Here is a 16,248-nt window from a genome sequence, read left to right as displayed (position 1 = left end):
TACAACCGTGAGAAAGCAAGCCTTCCACAAATGGGTGTGTCCGTGTATGACTTGGTTACTCATCTTGAGAAGCGTACACCTACTACATTCACATTTTACGCATACCTGTGCAGATTTCAGTCCAAACACGTACTAACATTTTTGGGTTAGGCTGCTAGAATGTCATGGGAAAAAAATGTTTTAGTCATCATAGTATATTCGGGCATGGTATTATAAAACACCTCTCAGATGAAAGACAGGAAGGTAAAGCATGCGTCAGCACAAAAAGCAACTTTAGTGTCGATTCTGCCATATTTACAGGATATACACACAGGATCAAAATATCACAGTTTATGGTGCCTGCTGGCCTTCTGAAATTCATCACATTTACATTATAGTATATAATTGGATGAACGCACAACTGTCAAATACGAGTGCAGTGCACCTCGTTTTCACCACGCCCCATAGGACGTGATAAACGTAACGTTACCTTCAGGTGCCCCTTGTAGATTTAAGTTTGATTCAGAAACTGCAGCTCTTTTAGTTGATCTTTTGGCATGTTCTTTTAAAAAAAATGTCTACTGTAACTGCTTCATAATAACTTAGTGCTGTAAAAATATATATTTAAAAAAACACTTTCCTGAAGATGTTTTTATTTTATTTTGTAAGGAAACTAATGCTAGTACTAGACGCTATGTTGACGTGTTTCACCTTCTAATGATCACACTTGGGAAATATTGGCATCAGAAAAACTCCCACATTGATGTCTTTACCACGAGCCTGTGTTTGACCCTTGCTGTAGTCAATCGTGAATGCTCATCTGGTAGTCTTCATATTTCCGAGGACACTGAACTCTAACATCGTTTCAGGAGGCTGTCCTTGGCTAGCCGAGCTAGCCACGGCGAGCTAAAGAAAACAAACAAACAAAACAAACAATTCAGATCGTTTGCATTAGGTCTATGTGAAGTCGTCGGTGAGTTTAACTCAACAACTATCTGTTACTAATGCTGTAATGTCTAACAACAATAACGAGGACACGAAAACAGAGTTTAATATTAGTGTCCCGTCCAGCTCAGTTAGCATAAACCTCAAAACCACCTTTGGCCTCAGCGATTGTATTACTTTTTTGCATCCTTTAAGATACAACGCTAACAGTACGACAGTTAACCATCAACATTAAATAGTTTGTCATAATAATTTGCAGAATCTCCGGTGCTACGCTCATCAACGTAACTCATGATACCCCCACTGTGTGAGTTAACTTTTAGCTGTTTATATTTCAATTTTGTTCACTGTTGCTGACCAGCGACTGAGGAGGCAGCTGCCAGTTTATCCTCGGAGTTGGGATTAAACGCTTAGCTGGCTCTTCTTTGTCCCCACCACTTATGCTCTGTCAACCACAGCGTGATGCAAGGCTTTCATTTGTTTGTTTTTACATGTTGTAACAGGTTGTGTCATACATGTAGAGCTCGGTGTGGCCTTCTTCCCCCTCCATGTAAGAGCTGATTATCGGGCTCATGTCAGTCAGTCAGTGTGAAGAGGGGGGTCTGTCACGGGCTACCCCAAGCGACAACACCCAAAACCTGCTTGACGACTCCACTAAGCCTGTGCCCACAGGGAGCACACCTGAAGATCAGGTGAGGGTACATGTGTAACCAGTATTTACACCTATAGATGTGTGAGTGTGTGTCGGTGTAAATTTTGCTGGTGTGTTCACTAAACCTAATATGAATTCAGTCCAAACTTGTTTGACCAGACATAAAAAGGTGATAGAAACCACTATACAAAACATGAACTGTTAGCATCAAAAAAAAATTGAAGGTATTGCCAGTAATGTCATACTTTATCTTTTGCTAAAGTGATTGTGAGTTTGAAAAAGTGCTGTTGATTAAGAGTCTGCCAACAATGACATGGCTTTCCACAAGCCTCTGTTTGAAATCAGCTCTCAGTAAATCTCATTAACCGATGAAAAAGTACAGACTGATTGTTTGGGACCCTGTGTTCTCAAACAAAAACGGCTTCAATGTTCTTTAATTACTGACTGACAGGAAGGGGAAATGGTGAGTGTGGTCCTGGGGAAAGGGTTAGGACAGTGGTGCTCACACTTTTTATGGGATGCCGAAAAACAATTCATACCGCACGATTTTTATTAATCATTAAACCTAAGAAACAAAGGAAAGAAGCATAAGCTGCTTCCGGCTGGTCACTTATTCGTAAGGTGGCGCCACAGCAGGTAGCGCTGGATGTTTGATTTGGCAGATTTTTATGCCAGATGTCCTTCCTGATGCAACCCCTAGTGGATATGTGTCTCCTCCTGGAAAGGAACTGGAGGTCTTTTGCTTGTTAGGCGAATGTGTAAACCACTACTCTACAGAGCCACTTAATAAAGGACAAATAAATAAAGGATAGTGGGATAATGGCGGTAAATGTTTTTTGAAATTATTAAAGTCATCATCCCAGAAAGTGATTCTGTTTATCTGGATGCAGCGTTGGATGCGGGATAAACATTTCATCACTCATCCAAGTGACTTCTTTAGCCTTTTTGGGATTTCATTATCTGGATTATTGAGCATGCATCAAGATATTAAAGCTGTATTATTCTAAATAAAGCCCCAGTAACACAGGCCTAGAGAGTTGTCACTGGCCACCCTTGGCAGACACTGGTCGCTAGAGGAAAAATGTGTATTCCCTGACACCAACCTCTCAGTGAATGAAAATTTGAATTTGAATTTAATGGTTGCAAGGCAGTCGTTGGTAAGTCTCTAGGCCTGTGTGACTGGGGCTTTAGCTTTACTCCATATTTTTTCTTGGTCACCTATGACCCACCTGCAGTTTGAGTGGCATTTGAGTAGGGAAATAGGTGTGCATTATATACTGTTCTTCTTTGTGGGTTCACTCATTGTAAAGTTTTAAGCAAAGCAAGTAATGCAAAAGGGGATGACAGTCCTGGCATAATCATGTGGGCAAGTGTCAGAATATCGCTGCCTTTGACTCTGATGATGTTTTATCATTTACATTCCTGATAGTTTTGTTGCTAAAGCATGTTTTCTTGTCATTTTGTATTACATGTGAGGTGTGCTGTATAGTTAATTATGTGGCTCAGGGGAATATTTTACTTGTGAGGTAACAGCAATTTTTAATTCCTAGGTAGGGTGCTCCATTCAAATTCCAGTTTATTGTCAATCATATTATAAATCTGTCCAGATGCTGTATGCATGCTGAACTGTTTGCCGATTTGGCAGCTGCGTGTGATGTGGGTGGGTGTTGTGTCAGGCACTGGTTGACACAGAGCAGTGCCAAAATTATCATTGTTTGTTAACAGTGGATTTTCAGTGGAAGTAGATTGTTTGCACGCTGTAGTTTTTATCAGTTGTGGAAAGAAGAACAGACAAGAGGAAGCTTGTAGAGGAAAGAATAAAAAAGGGCTTTGTGTGCCTCACAAAGAGGAGGCCTCATCCTGTCTGTCCTGACTGGCCCTTGCTCTGTCTGATGGTCAGGGCTTGCTTGATAGAATTTTATAGAAAGGCACAGACTGCTTTGTTCTAGTAATTGCGGAGTTGAACAGTGCACTGTTCCAAAGAGAGTAAGCACAGGAAGAAATACTGATTTCAGATTTTGATCACGTTGCCATAATTTTCTTCAGGCTTCACCTGTGGTGGATGAAGCTTCTCCTTCTTCAGCATCCTCTTTTGAGGTGCTTGACATGGAGTCAGCTCATGCTCCTTACAGAGAAGTTCAGCCTCACTGGTTCTTCTGTCGACGTGCTGATGACAACACCTCCTGGCTTCCTTTCAGCAGAGAAGACTCTGACAAATTAGAGAATGCCTTCACCAACAGTAAGACTGTATTTTACATGCACATTACAAAGTATACTGTATATGTAAATTATTATAAATAGATTGTCAGGGGTTATCATTATACAGGATGTCATTGTACATCCTGTATAATGACAATAAAGGCATTCTATTCTATTCTATGTCAGCAGGGGTTTTTTTTTTCCATCTTAAAATGGGCCTTTGGGAGCGTAACTACTGTACAAATATGAGCCCAATTGGTCCTCGTCCAGCAAGGCAGTGAATCTCTGTTAGTTTGCTTAACAAAAGTCTATGCATTTTCCTCTTTTTTTTTTTGGCCATAAAAAGCATTCTATAATTGAAAAAACCAAAACCCCACTTGAAAAATTGGTTAAAAACAATATTTTTTTTTATTAGAACTGGTGATTTTCCTTTAAGGGAAGGCCAGATTTTATTGTATCCATAATCCCTGTGTCATTATTACTAAGAATGGGGTGAGTTTTCCCAGAGCAGCTCATGGAAAGATATAATTTCAAAACAATACTGTCATCATGGGCCTAATGCCCAGTAGGCCATTTGACTGATATGTTAGGACATGCTATCTGCTACTAACAGTTTAACAAACTGAAGTTCAGCTTCAGCGTTGGTTTAGGTGTGTCTTAGAGTAATGAAATCCCAGTGACACACTAAAGTCTTGAATATCCCCATCCAAAGTAAAAAAAGTGATTAAAAAAAAAAACAGCAGTGAATAATTTTAAAAATCTTTTAAAAGTATGAATCTGCAGCAATCTAAGGATTCTAAAGAGTGAGACGGACAGTGTGTTTATAGTAGGTACATCTTTATTTATTATTTCAGAAGAATATACTTATCTTCCATTTGGTGTTGCTGGTAAAGTCACTGCTGATTGGCCAATAACTGCTGCAAAGTAAAACTTCCTGTTAAGTAGTTAGGTAGGGTTGTTAACCAGTTTTAACTGCTTTGGTGTTAATGAAATGCAAAACTTTTCCACTAGTTTTGCATTTGGCTAGGGTCAGTCTCACTACTTGTAGCATGAGTCAATACCTGGACCCTATAGAAGTTGCACAGGTAGTCCAACTCCTCCAGGATGGGCCATCAAAACCTGCCATTGCCAGAAGGTTTGCTGTGTCACCCAGCACAGTCTCATCACTGGCACCCTGTGCATTTCAGAGATGAGAGCAAGTTCACCCTGAGCACATGTGACAGGGTGAGCCTGGGTCTGGAGAAGCCATGGAGAACGTTATGCTGCCTGTAACATCATTCAGCATGTTTGGTTTGTTGAGTGATGGTCTGGGGTGGCACAAATGCACAGACCTCTACAGGGTAGGCAACGGCACCCTGACTGCCTTTAGGTATCAAGATGAAATCCTTGGACTCATTGTCAGATCCTACGGTGGTGCAGTGGGTCCTGGGTCCCTCCTGGTGTACAACAGTGCACTTAAAACATCAGGGAACACATTATCAGAGCACCAGAATGCTTTCTTTCTTTATATCTGCTTGTGTATGTGTTTAAATCACAGTCAGAGACGAGGAGAAGGATGTGGTGGTAGCTGTGGAAGGACAGCGATATGATGTACACGTCAAGGAAAGGAAGCGTTACGCTGTGTATTGGGAACAAGCTCCATCTGAGGTCCGTCGATGCACCTGGTTTTACAAAGGAGATAAAGACACCAGATTCATGCCATATCCTGAGGACTTCAGCAAAGATCTGGAGGTAGTCAGACACAAATACTTAGCTTTTACCAGCGCACTGATTTTTAAACCCCCCCCCCCCCCCCCCCCCCCCCCCCCCCCCGCCCCAGCTGTCTACACTACGACTTTATAGGCTTCCCAACTTTATGCTTTATTAACTCTTTTAATATCTGTATATGTTTCAGGATGCCTATAAGAAAGCAGTGACTTTGGATGAATGGAAGAAGAAATTGGAATTTCCCACTGGAGAGACTGTCATCTTACACAATCCCAAGGTAGAGCCTGCTGTTATCATATCACACAGTAATTGTGTTCATGAGAAAGCCCCAACAGTAAGTATTAGTGTGGCTGAAATATTGCCAAAACCAACCCTCTGATAATGATAATGTGTTGTGGGCTTGGAGCGCACTCAGAAAAATATTTAACACTCGTCCTCCTCGTCTTATAACAACATGAACAGATAACCCAGTGCTCTCATCACAGGGAACAGGATCAGATTATTAAAATTTCAATTTGCAAGAGGCATTAAGAATTATGGTATAATATTTTGCAATGTATCTATTAGTGTATTATCTCACTATTATTGATGGCACTATTATTGCTTTATGTATCAGTCTAGCAGCATGCCTATCTGTTTGTTTTTTGTATTTTACTTGTTCATTTATCTTTTTAAAAAAAATGAATAAAGAGAATTAAAAAAAATGGATATGGGCACCAGTTTAACTCACTGGTTGAGCAAGCGACCATAAGCCGTACAACTCAAATGCAGCAGCCCAAGTTTGAGTCTGACCGGTGGCCCCTTGCTGTATGTCTTCACCCTCACTCCTCTTCCCTGCTGCACAATCAAATAAAGGCAAAAATGCCCCAAAAATGAATCAAAATCATTGAAACAATAATAGATATATTTCAAATATTTACCCCCCTTATAAGTCTCTTTTGACTGTTCTGCTCTCAGCTGATAATGCAGTATCAGCCAATAGGATTGCAGGATGACTGGGTGTCCTCCCCATCAGAGCAAACCCGGCCAAGAACTGTGAAGAGGGGAGTAGACAACATCTCTGTAGAAATACCTGACGGTAAGTATGATGGTATGCTGTAAGAGTTGTCTTGAAATCTACTGTACACCAGTTTCAGTATCCTACACAGTCAGCATGTGTTTTTTCCAGGTGAACCGGAAAAGGTGGACCACGTTGTCTTCATGGTGCATGGCATTGGCCCTGCATGTGACTTGCGTTTCAGATCTATCATACAGTGTGGTAAGTTTGTTTGTTAATCTAGATATATATGAATGTTTCTATGTGTGTTTATGACCTCTATTAATATCTTTTCAGTAAATGACTTCAGGAGTGTTTCCCTATCCCTCCTGGCCTCTCATTATAAGCGTGCTCAGCAGGAAGGTCAGGTGGGCCGTGTAGAGTTCCTCCCAGTTAACTGGCACAGTGCTCTACATGGGGATGCCACTGGTGTAGATGAGTGAGTATGAACAGAAATTGGGAGTCTACAAAACAAGATTTCTGTGACAGTCGGTGTTTATGTCTCTGCCAAACACTTCTCTTGTTCTCCATTTTCTCTGTATCTGCTCCGCTTCCTAGGGACATCCAGAGGATCACTCTCCCCAGCATCAGCAGGCTGAGACATTTCACCAACGACACGCTGCTGGACTTATTTTTCTATAACAGCCCCACTTACTGCCAGACCATAGTGGATACAGTGGCCTCTGAGTTCAACAGGCTACATGACCTCTTTAAGCAGAGACACCCAGAGTTCAGCGGGGCAGTTTCAGTAGTAGGCCACAGCCTGGGTTAGAAATGTGCAAACACAGAAACTCACACAGTCACAAGGAAGTGGAACCTAAAAATGTTGAGTTTCAAATGTACTGCTTTGACTCTTGTTCTGCAGGTTCACTAATCCTTTTTGATCTGCTAACCAATCAGAGGAAAGAATCACAAGCCAGAGAGGGGGTACGACATGACATTCACAGTAAAGAGTAATGCAAGTTTACTGACTAGAAAAGATTGCATATTTCTCCAAAGGTTTTTCAGTTCTGTCTCTGTGTCTACTTAAGATCTCTGGGGAACCCGGTCGTCTGAACTGTGACACACTGGAGCAGACGTTGAAGAGACTGGGCCTGCAGCAATATCTGGATGTACTACAGAATGAAAACCTTGACCTCGAATCCCTGGTAACGTAAACACACACATAATGAATATACACAGTGAGGCAACGGCAGGTTTTATCTATGCATTACATGTTGTATACTGTTTACAATATAAAGTTCTTTGAGGCAAATTTGGCCCAACCTAAAAACCCACTGATCCTCTCTTTTAGGCTCTTTGCAGTGACAGTGATCTTAAAGATTTAGGAATTCCTCTTGGACCTAGGAAGAAGATCCTGAATTATTTCAGAAAGAAATGGCTTCCAGAGGTCAGGCATTTCACTCATTTCAATTATGTGTGTGTTTGTTTTTTTATATGTACTTTGTCTAAATGAAATATAGTTGAGGATAATCATGATTTGCATTAATATGCATTTACTTAAATAATAAAACTGCAGTCCTTATGGTTCCCATGTTAATATTTTAAAAATGTTTGGGCATTGTGGCTTGTTTAACTTATGCTGGGTATGCTGCTTGGTTTTTGTTTTGTTTTTTGTTTGTTTTTTTCTCTACATTACATATACTGTATTGCCAAAAGTATTCACTCACCCTTCCAAATAATTGAGTTCAGGTGTTCTAATCACTTCCATGGCCACATGTATAAAACCAAACACCTGGGCATACAGACAGCTTCTACAAACATTTGTGAAAGAATGGGTCGCTCTCAGGAGCTCAGTGAATTCCAGCGTAGTACCGTGATAGGATGCCACCTGTCCAACAAGTCCAGTCGTGAAATTTGCTCACTACAAAAAATTCCACAGTCAAATGGTATTTGTTTGACTGCATTGTGTCAAGCATAAAATTTGTTAGAGGGGGGTATTAGGGTGTGGGGTTGTTTTCAGGAGTTGGGCTCAGCCCCTTAGTTCTAAGGAAAGGAAACTCTTAATGCTTCAGCATATCAAGACATTTTGGACAATTTCATGCTCCCAACTTTGTGTGAACATTTTGGGGATGGCCCCTTCCTGTTCCAACATGACTGCACACCAGTGCACAAAGCAAGGTCCATAAAGACATGGATGAGCGGCGATTGTGAGCCAGGCCTTCTTGTCCAACATCGTTGTCTGACCTCACGCATGCGCTTCTAGAAGAATGGTCAAAAATTCCCATAAACACACCTAAACCTTGTGGAAAGCCTTCCCAGAAGAGTTGAAGCTGTTATAGCTGCAAAGGGTGGGCCGACACCTTATTAAACCTTGTGGATTAAGAATGAGATGTCACTCAAATTCATATGCGTGTGAAAGCAGATGAGCGAATACTTTTGGCAATATGGTGTATTTTACACATACATATTTTTAATGCCCAAGACAGAATGTAATTATCTTATTTAAGGGAACTGGTTTACAATTAAGTGAGGCCATTAGATGGAGCTATTTTCATAGCTCCATCATAGCTAGCTTCTCCTTTTTCTTTTGATGTGATATTATCAGTGTCTAGATTTCAAACATATAGGTTCAGTTTCTCTGTCATGGATTAATCATAATCCTAGATATGGAGGTCTTTATTACATTTTTTTTCTTTTAATCTGGGATTAGGCTTAATCCCTGTTTAGAAAACCTGCTGATAGTGTTTTATATTTCTTATAAATAGGACTGCAGGACAGGAGCAGTGTGTCAGGGACCAGGGTCACAAGTTTTACCTCAAGTGACAAGCGATCAGGATGGTAATGATTCTTCAGGATTACCGCCTCAGCAGTCCCAGTTACACAGACCGCTGTCTGTCACCAGTGCTGTGGACTATGAGTACTTTGATGTGGGCATTGGACAGGTACATCACACATGTAATCAAATATAGTATGATTAATTGTGCGTGGGAGGTGAAGCTTTGCATCATCTTCCTGCTTCTCTCCTCCCCTCCCCGCCGCTTGCCTGGACAGACCAATGGAGGCATAGCCAAGGGACAGGTGTGTCTCAGTTGGTGTCCACATAGTGTTCAGCTTTGTCCTTTGCTGTCTTTGACCTCATTGTGCCTGAAGTTTCTTCTTCATTTTTAGTGAACAGGGAGCTCTTTGGGGAGCTAAACTATAGCAGTTCTATGAGAAACATAATTTTTGCTAAGTCACATTGTGTTGTTATTCGGGTGCAAAGTTTGTCCCATTGAAATGTACAACCAAGGGCCACAGTCTGTCTTCACATGAATCAATCCTGCATGAGTGGTCATCTCTCTGGTCTCCTCCTCACCTTCTGGTGTACTCCGTGGATGTTGTAATATTTTCAGACAGCACTGCAGACCAAAGGAAAAATGTCTCATTTCCATCTACCTCAGTGGGTGTGTGTGTCCTGCAACAAAAACTATCAAATTCATAACACGCTGTAACAAACCGACCCTGCCATTTCTCCACAGGTATCCATTGATTACCCGCAGTTTGAATTCCACCCTCAGACGTTCTTTGCATTTGGTTCTCCAATTGGTATGTTTCTGACTGTACGCGGGCTTAAATGCATCGATCCAAACTATGCCTTCCCCACCTGCAAGAGCTTTTACAACATCTACCACCCAGTGAGTAATTCCTTATTTACTGCATGTGCTAATTCTGACACTCATATCTTAAAAGGATTTCATCTGCCAATATTGGTAGAAAAAAAAGGAAGTGAAAACATGACAGCATTAGATATCAGGTAATGAGAAGAAAACTAGTAGAACAAACAGCCTTTACTGCACTTTACTGCTTCTTTATATATTTGTTGCATCCGAGATTAAGCGAAGGGATTTGCCCCCCCCCCCCCCAAAAAAAACCAAAACAAAAAAAAACTTAGCATATAGGCAACATCCTACTAGAATGTTTCTCTACTCACATGATGAAAGATGTCATCTTTTATGGCTTTTATCTGTGTGTAGTATGATCCTGTTGCCTATCGGATAGAGCCCATGATTGTTTCTGAGGTGGATCTGGAGCCCATGCTAATCCCTCACCATAAAGGCCGCAAGAGGATGCACCTGGGTATGACTGTTTCTCTTTACTTTATTAAGCTGTACTATTGTAGGAGCATTTGTTTGATGCTCATCTCCGTTTTGCTTTGTTTGGTAGAACTAAAGGACAGCTTGACACGAATGAGCATGGATTTGAAGAACAATGTACTGGGATCATTACGGACTGCGTGGCAGTCCTTTGCCAGACTACCCGTTGCTGCACTGCCTCCAGGGGAGGAAGGAGAAACTACAACAGAGAGCAACCTTGAGGAGACACAGGGTAGATAAAGCATGTTTATTTGCTTTGTGTGTGCGTGTGTGTGTGCGTGCGTGCGTGCGTGCGTGTGAGAGTGAGTGAGACTGAGACTGTGCACGAGTGTGCATCTAACCCAGTCTCCTTATACTCCTCTCACCCCTCTCTGCATGTTGCACTCCTCTGTTCTGCTTCCCCTGGTGTTTTTTCCTGCTTCCCTCACCCTTTACTACTTTACTATGAACTTCAGCCTCAGCGTCAGGCACTGCTTCTTCTAAGGGGGAAGACAAAAGAGCTCAGTTTTGGACTAAAATACAGGAGTGGCCCAGTGGCATTTATAGGCTTTACTTTCGAGGTAAGCTAGTATAGTCATCTGCCTGGAATTAATTAAGAAAATAAGTAATGAAGTCATATTTTATAGCTGCTGTAAGCTCGGTTTAATGACCTTTCAGTCTTCTCTTAAAGAACTCTTAAGCCTATGTATGCAGCTAACATCAGTGATCTAGAAAACTAACATGTTTCCATTATTCATATAAAAGAGGCAGAATTAACTACCATTTCTCCTCCCTTTGCTGCTTAGTTGCAGAGGTTTGTGGCACATTTGCTCCCATACAAAGAGTGAATATTATGTAACGTACTGTAGGTCAATATGGCCTCAGGCTCCCACTGCTCCTCTGCTTCCCTCCCCCTTTCCTAACTATTACCGCCTGATGTCCATCTATTTTACTTTACTGACATCTCCTTTAGGCCTCTGCCTCTCCCTTTTGCATTTCGTTCTGACTGGCTGAATTAATTGACTGATCCTCACTGTCATAAACTGGTACAAATAAAATGGTGAGCTGAACAAGTAGCACTAGCATGTATGAAGTGAATGTGATATTTATTACTAGAAGATCTCCTACAGTAGCTACATGTGGGTGCACGTCCTGCAATTAAATGAGAAGATAGCTTTTTTTCTTTTTTCTTTTTTTGTCTTGGATCTCACAGCTATTCATTTACAACTGTAATATAATGGAATGTTATTTAAGAGTTTCTATGTTTCAGTGTCATTATCACAAGCCAGTGCATGCAAAGATACATTGAGAAACTGACAGCCAACAGCAAAGGGTTCATCAGAAGTGCATTGGGGCTTTGTGGGGAGCCTCGGGGGATCCATAACATTCTAATAAGCAGATCAGTCACTCACTGCAAAACTAACTCAACTTACTGACGTTTACTTGTGATTTGTTCGTAATTGTACATGCACCTTAGAGTGCATCAGGTCAACTAAATTGGCACAGTAGACAACTATTAACAAACTAACTTTCACTAGTATAGTATACCAATACAAACAGTTCTTTGTTAGCCTAAATCACCTATTAAGTAATGTCATGACATAAGCACCCAAACTCCATCTGACAGGATCTCAATCTGCTTAGTACCAAAATGAGAACAGTACACTAAATAGGTGATATGTTATGAATTACAAATCACATTTCTTTTACTTTATAGAAGAGTAGATATAAACTACAGAGTCCTTTGAACTTTATTAGCATCACAGTCTGTTCTGATATTATTATGATAGTATATTCTGAGAGAAGTCAGTCACTGATTGATGTTTGGAGTAGACGCTTTAGAGTAATGTTAGGCATCTTAGTAATGTTTGCAGAGGTGAATTTAACTGCACTGTTTGCATTTAACTTGCATTCTGTAAATTTAGTTTGAGGATTGCTCACTGCAGGCAGCACGTATTTCCTTCTTTCCTCTCAATTCTTTATTTGTTATTGTTTTACCAAATAGGATAAGTTAAAAACAGATTACTTGGGTTAGTGCCTGCGCAGCCTCATCTGTCTTCTGTCCCTTCAGGAGCATGTGACGAAGCAGAGTCTGCGGAGTCTGCAGAAGAGAGAGACCACCACGAGATTAAAATGGGGATGTTGAATGGAGGACGACGCATTGACTACGTGCTTCAGGAGAAACCCATTGAGAGCTTCAACGAGTACCTGTTTGCCATCCAGTCTCATCTGTGTTACTGGTGAGTTTTTGGTATCTGTGGAGGGTTTGCATGAATGATTTTAATTTTTTACGTCAAATAAAAGGTTTGTCTGTCTGTTTGTTAGGGAATCGGAGGATACAGCTCTCCTGCTGCTTAAGGAGATTTACGACAACCTAGGTGTAGCCATTGAGCAGCCACAACAGTAGGAACGTTGTATGAATGAAGAAATGTTTGCTTGATGTTAAGAAAATGAAGGACAGCTGACAGAGCCAGAGTCTGTACAATCTTTTTCCAGAATGCCTTACTGTCGGGATGATACACGACTGTTAGAATCTCTCCACCCCCATCAGCGGAGGCAGTTTGACTGCAGTCAGGTGATCTAGGTTCACACATGTCCGTTAAACCTAATTTCGGATAGCAGCAGCTTCATGCCCCTGCAGGAAGCACTGCCGTGCTTCTGGTTGCACAATTTTTAATCATTCTTTACTCTTCTTTTTCTTCAGTTTGCACTTTACCACTTACTGAAATGTCGTGCTTGCACCTACCAGAAAACACGCACAGTACTTGTGTACATGTTTGTTGTTGCATGTCAAACTAGACCTCACTTCTTTGTACTTCACAACAAAAACATATTTACAAATTCCATCATATAGTCAAAATACCAAATTCTGTAAAAAGATTTTATATATTTCCCAACACTATACACAGCCTGCAATGTAGAATTATAATAACAATAATGTGTTTTAAACAGGGAAGCACACTCATAGCACAACAACCTTACCTTTTGAAACACCCAGACAAAGTTATTTTGTTCAACTATAGGATGCTTGCTTTATAAATAGAAAAATGAAAGTTTATGTTACAAGTTTTCTGGCAGCTTTATTTTATCTTCCCGCATTAAACACACTTGAAACCCAAAGCTGCTACCCTGTACATTTGTGCAATGTTACAGTAATGTTGGTGTCACTCGTGTTACTTCACAAACATAGTTTTGTACTGTTAATGTAAGTGATGTTCATGTTTACCACCTTTATCTGAATGAAGTAACCATGATGAAGAATTGTTGGGGTTAAGATATGGAAATGCAGGGGCTTCAAAAGCCTGGTTGTCTTTTTGTATGCACTGCAAGTGTGTGTTGGTATATTATGTTTTAAGATTGTGTAAACTTATGGAAAGCCCACATCCACCCACTCTCCCTCAGATCTGAGCCATTCCACCTTTACCACTTTCTTCTTTATTCTTTTGCATTTGGCCCGGTGATATATTGTCTGTTCTAAAATATAGTTGTTTCTGATCCAGGCTACAGTCTGCAGGCGGTTGTAACTTTGGCATTAATCATGGGCCAAATCATACATCTTTCTGTTCCTTTGCATTGTAAATCACCTTTTTTGTTTGTACTGCATGCACTTCTTGTTATACTAGCACAGAGTTTTGCAACATATTCTGGTCCAGTTTCATTTCTTAGGCCCTAAAATTTACATAAATATTATGCACACAGCAATAGAAATTTGTTGTAAAAATCATATGAATTTCATTTCAAGGACAAGATATATTAAAAGATGTTTCAAAGTTATTTATTTTATATAGAAGTATATTTTTTGGAACTATCAGTGTTATATATAAGCTAAATTTGCATATCAACCAACATAAGGTCAAGACTAACAAATTAGAAACTCTGTTAGAGTAATCTCCCTTTGTTAGACTCCTTTGTTGTACACTATCAGGGTACCACAGCCCTCTGCATGAAACATCTGCACAAAAAAATAAATTAACCTGCTCGGGTTTGTTTTTCTTCTGTTTAGAAATGCACTGAATGCACCATTACCATGACAACATTCTCTTGAACCTAACAGTTGTCTGTAAATTTTACTGTGTAAACCATAGACTGGATAAACAGTAAAAATGGGACTCAATAGTCCTTGACTCCTCTTCAAAACCATAACTACTCTTGTGGACACTTGATACTGACATGTTGTATACCAAAAAATACGTTTTTTTTTTTTGTTTTTTTTTTTTCTATCTGTAAATGTGGTTACATGTTTTTTGTGCCATAATAAAGTATTACAAATTTGTTGATGTGTTCTTTTTGGCTTATTAAAGAATGCTTGTTATGAATTTGAAAGAATCCAATTTGCATTGTTGTTGCTGTCGTTATTATTAGGGCCCGAGCACGAACTGTGCGAAGGCCCTATTGTAATTGCTTCGTTTATTAGGGCCCGAGCACGAACTGTGCGAAGGCCCTATTGTAATTGCTTCGTTTATTATTATTATTATTTTTTTTTTTTTATTATTATTATTATTATTATTATTATTATTCAGGCAAATGAATTGGCTTTTTGGGGGCTTTATCATATTCAAAAACTCATGAAACTTTGCACATGCGTCACACCTGGTGAAAATTTAAGTATTTTAATGGGCTCGGGCAAGGGCGCGCCCAAATGGCTCGCTAGCGCCCCCTAAACTGGAGCCCCACCGCTGTGTTTCACGTACATGAATGAAACTTCATACACATGTATATCATGTCCAGGCGCACAAAAAATCCTCTTGGAGCCATGCCCTAAACCCAACAGGAAGTCCGCCATTTTGAATTAATTATGCAAATTTGGCGATTTGCAGCCCTCACACTTTTTCTAATAACTCAGAGGTTTTAGACGTTATCATCTTCATATTTGGTTTGTCTAACCTACACCCCCAGGGGAATCTAAATCTCGAAAATGGTGAGTTTTTGCCAAGGGGGAGGGGTCCTTATGCCCCTTTGAACTTTGATCATTCGCCATGAAATTTTGATTGCCTCTCATTCATACCTACATGACCCAATGTGCATCAAACTTCTCCAGTAGGATGAGGGTGCCCCCCTGAACACATACATATGACAATATTTAATATCAGTCGCAGCGCCACCTAGTGGGAACAGGAAATGTCATATTTTACACTTGGAGGTCCAGCTCCAAGGTGGTTTAGCAGAACCATCTCAAATTTCACCTGGAAAGCCTTAAGAAGTTCGACTTACTGTGTTTTCAAAACTGTGACTTTTTGACAAAAGGGCGTGACCCTTATGGGACGGCAAAGTTCGATGATTCGCCATGAACACAAAAATGGCTGTAACTCCAAGCCAACTTGCCCAATCTGGCTCAAACTTCTGTGGTGTGATAAGCATGCTGCCCTGAACACACTCATATGCATAAAGTCCATAAACGGTAGAGCGCCGCCTAGTGGCAGCTCCGAATATCTTAAAATAGCATGTTTTTTGAGTAGCCCCGGAGCTACGTTTTATCTACATGTATGAAAATGTACAGGCTCATGTAACATCCTAAGACGTACAAAAAAGTCTCTTGGACCCATACCCCAAACCCTACAGGAAGTCGGCCATCTTCAATTGAAGGTGTCAATTTTTGCGATTTCCACGCCTGCTATTTGAACGAACTTGTCCTAGGGCATTTGACCCAGTGAGACCAAATTTGCTCCACATCATCT

At 40.5% G+C, this 16,248-nt stretch overlaps 1 protein-coding gene across 2 annotated transcripts; it reads left to right on the top strand.

The window, feature by feature from the left end:
- Positions 1 to 798: 798 nt before the first annotated feature.
- Positions 799 to 14,799, top strand: ddhd2 (DDHD domain containing 2). 2 transcript variants are annotated; one of them, XM_030737092.1, is made up of 20 exons: positions 849 to 952; positions 1,184 to 1,231; positions 1,428 to 1,616; positions 3,623 to 3,815; positions 5,313 to 5,506; positions 5,670 to 5,759; positions 6,440 to 6,560; positions 6,651 to 6,740; positions 6,816 to 6,957; positions 7,077 to 7,285; positions 7,384 to 7,445; positions 7,550 to 7,666; positions 7,813 to 7,908; positions 9,227 to 9,403; positions 9,513 to 9,539; positions 9,980 to 10,135; positions 10,475 to 10,577; positions 10,665 to 10,826; positions 12,645 to 12,813; positions 12,899 to 14,799. In XM_030737092.1, exons 3-20 carry the CDS (start codon positions 1,497 to 1,499, stop codon positions 12,978 to 12,980), a joined length of 2,310 nt encoding a protein of 769 aa, XP_030592952.1. In that variant the 5' UTR covers positions 849 to 952; positions 1,184 to 1,231; positions 1,428 to 1,496; the 3' UTR covers positions 12,981 to 14,799. The 2 variants fall into 2 exon arrangements, with proteins under 2 accessions (XP_030592953.1, XP_030592952.1); XM_030737093.1 differs by lacking the exons at positions 1,184 to 1,231; positions 9,513 to 9,539 and having other exon boundaries at positions 799 to 952.
- Positions 14,800 to 16,248: the final 1,449 nt, after the last annotated feature.

Source organism: Archocentrus centrarchus, chromosome 9 (genome assembly GCF_007364275.1).
Source record: "Archocentrus centrarchus isolate MPI-CPG fArcCen1 chromosome 9, fArcCen1, whole genome shotgun sequence".
Taxonomy (NCBI): Eukaryota; Metazoa; Chordata; class Actinopteri; order Cichliformes; family Cichlidae; genus Archocentrus; species Archocentrus centrarchus.
Note: the sequence above shows the minus strand (reverse complement) of the source record. Positions and strands in the feature narration are given on the sequence as shown.

Coding starts and splice junctions, on each gene's coding strand:
- ddhd2 (XM_030737092.1), top strand. CDS start 1,497: ATGTCAGTCAGTCAGTGTGAAGAGGGGGGTCTGTCACGGGCTACCCCA. Junction 1,617..3,622: donor GGAGCACACCTGAAGATCAG/GTGAGGGTACAT, acceptor AATTTTCTTCAG/GCTTCACCTGTGGTGGATGA. Junction 10,827..12,644: donor CAACCTTGAGGAGACACAGG/GTAGATAAAGCA, acceptor CTGTCCCTTCAG/GAGCATGTGACGAAGCAGAG.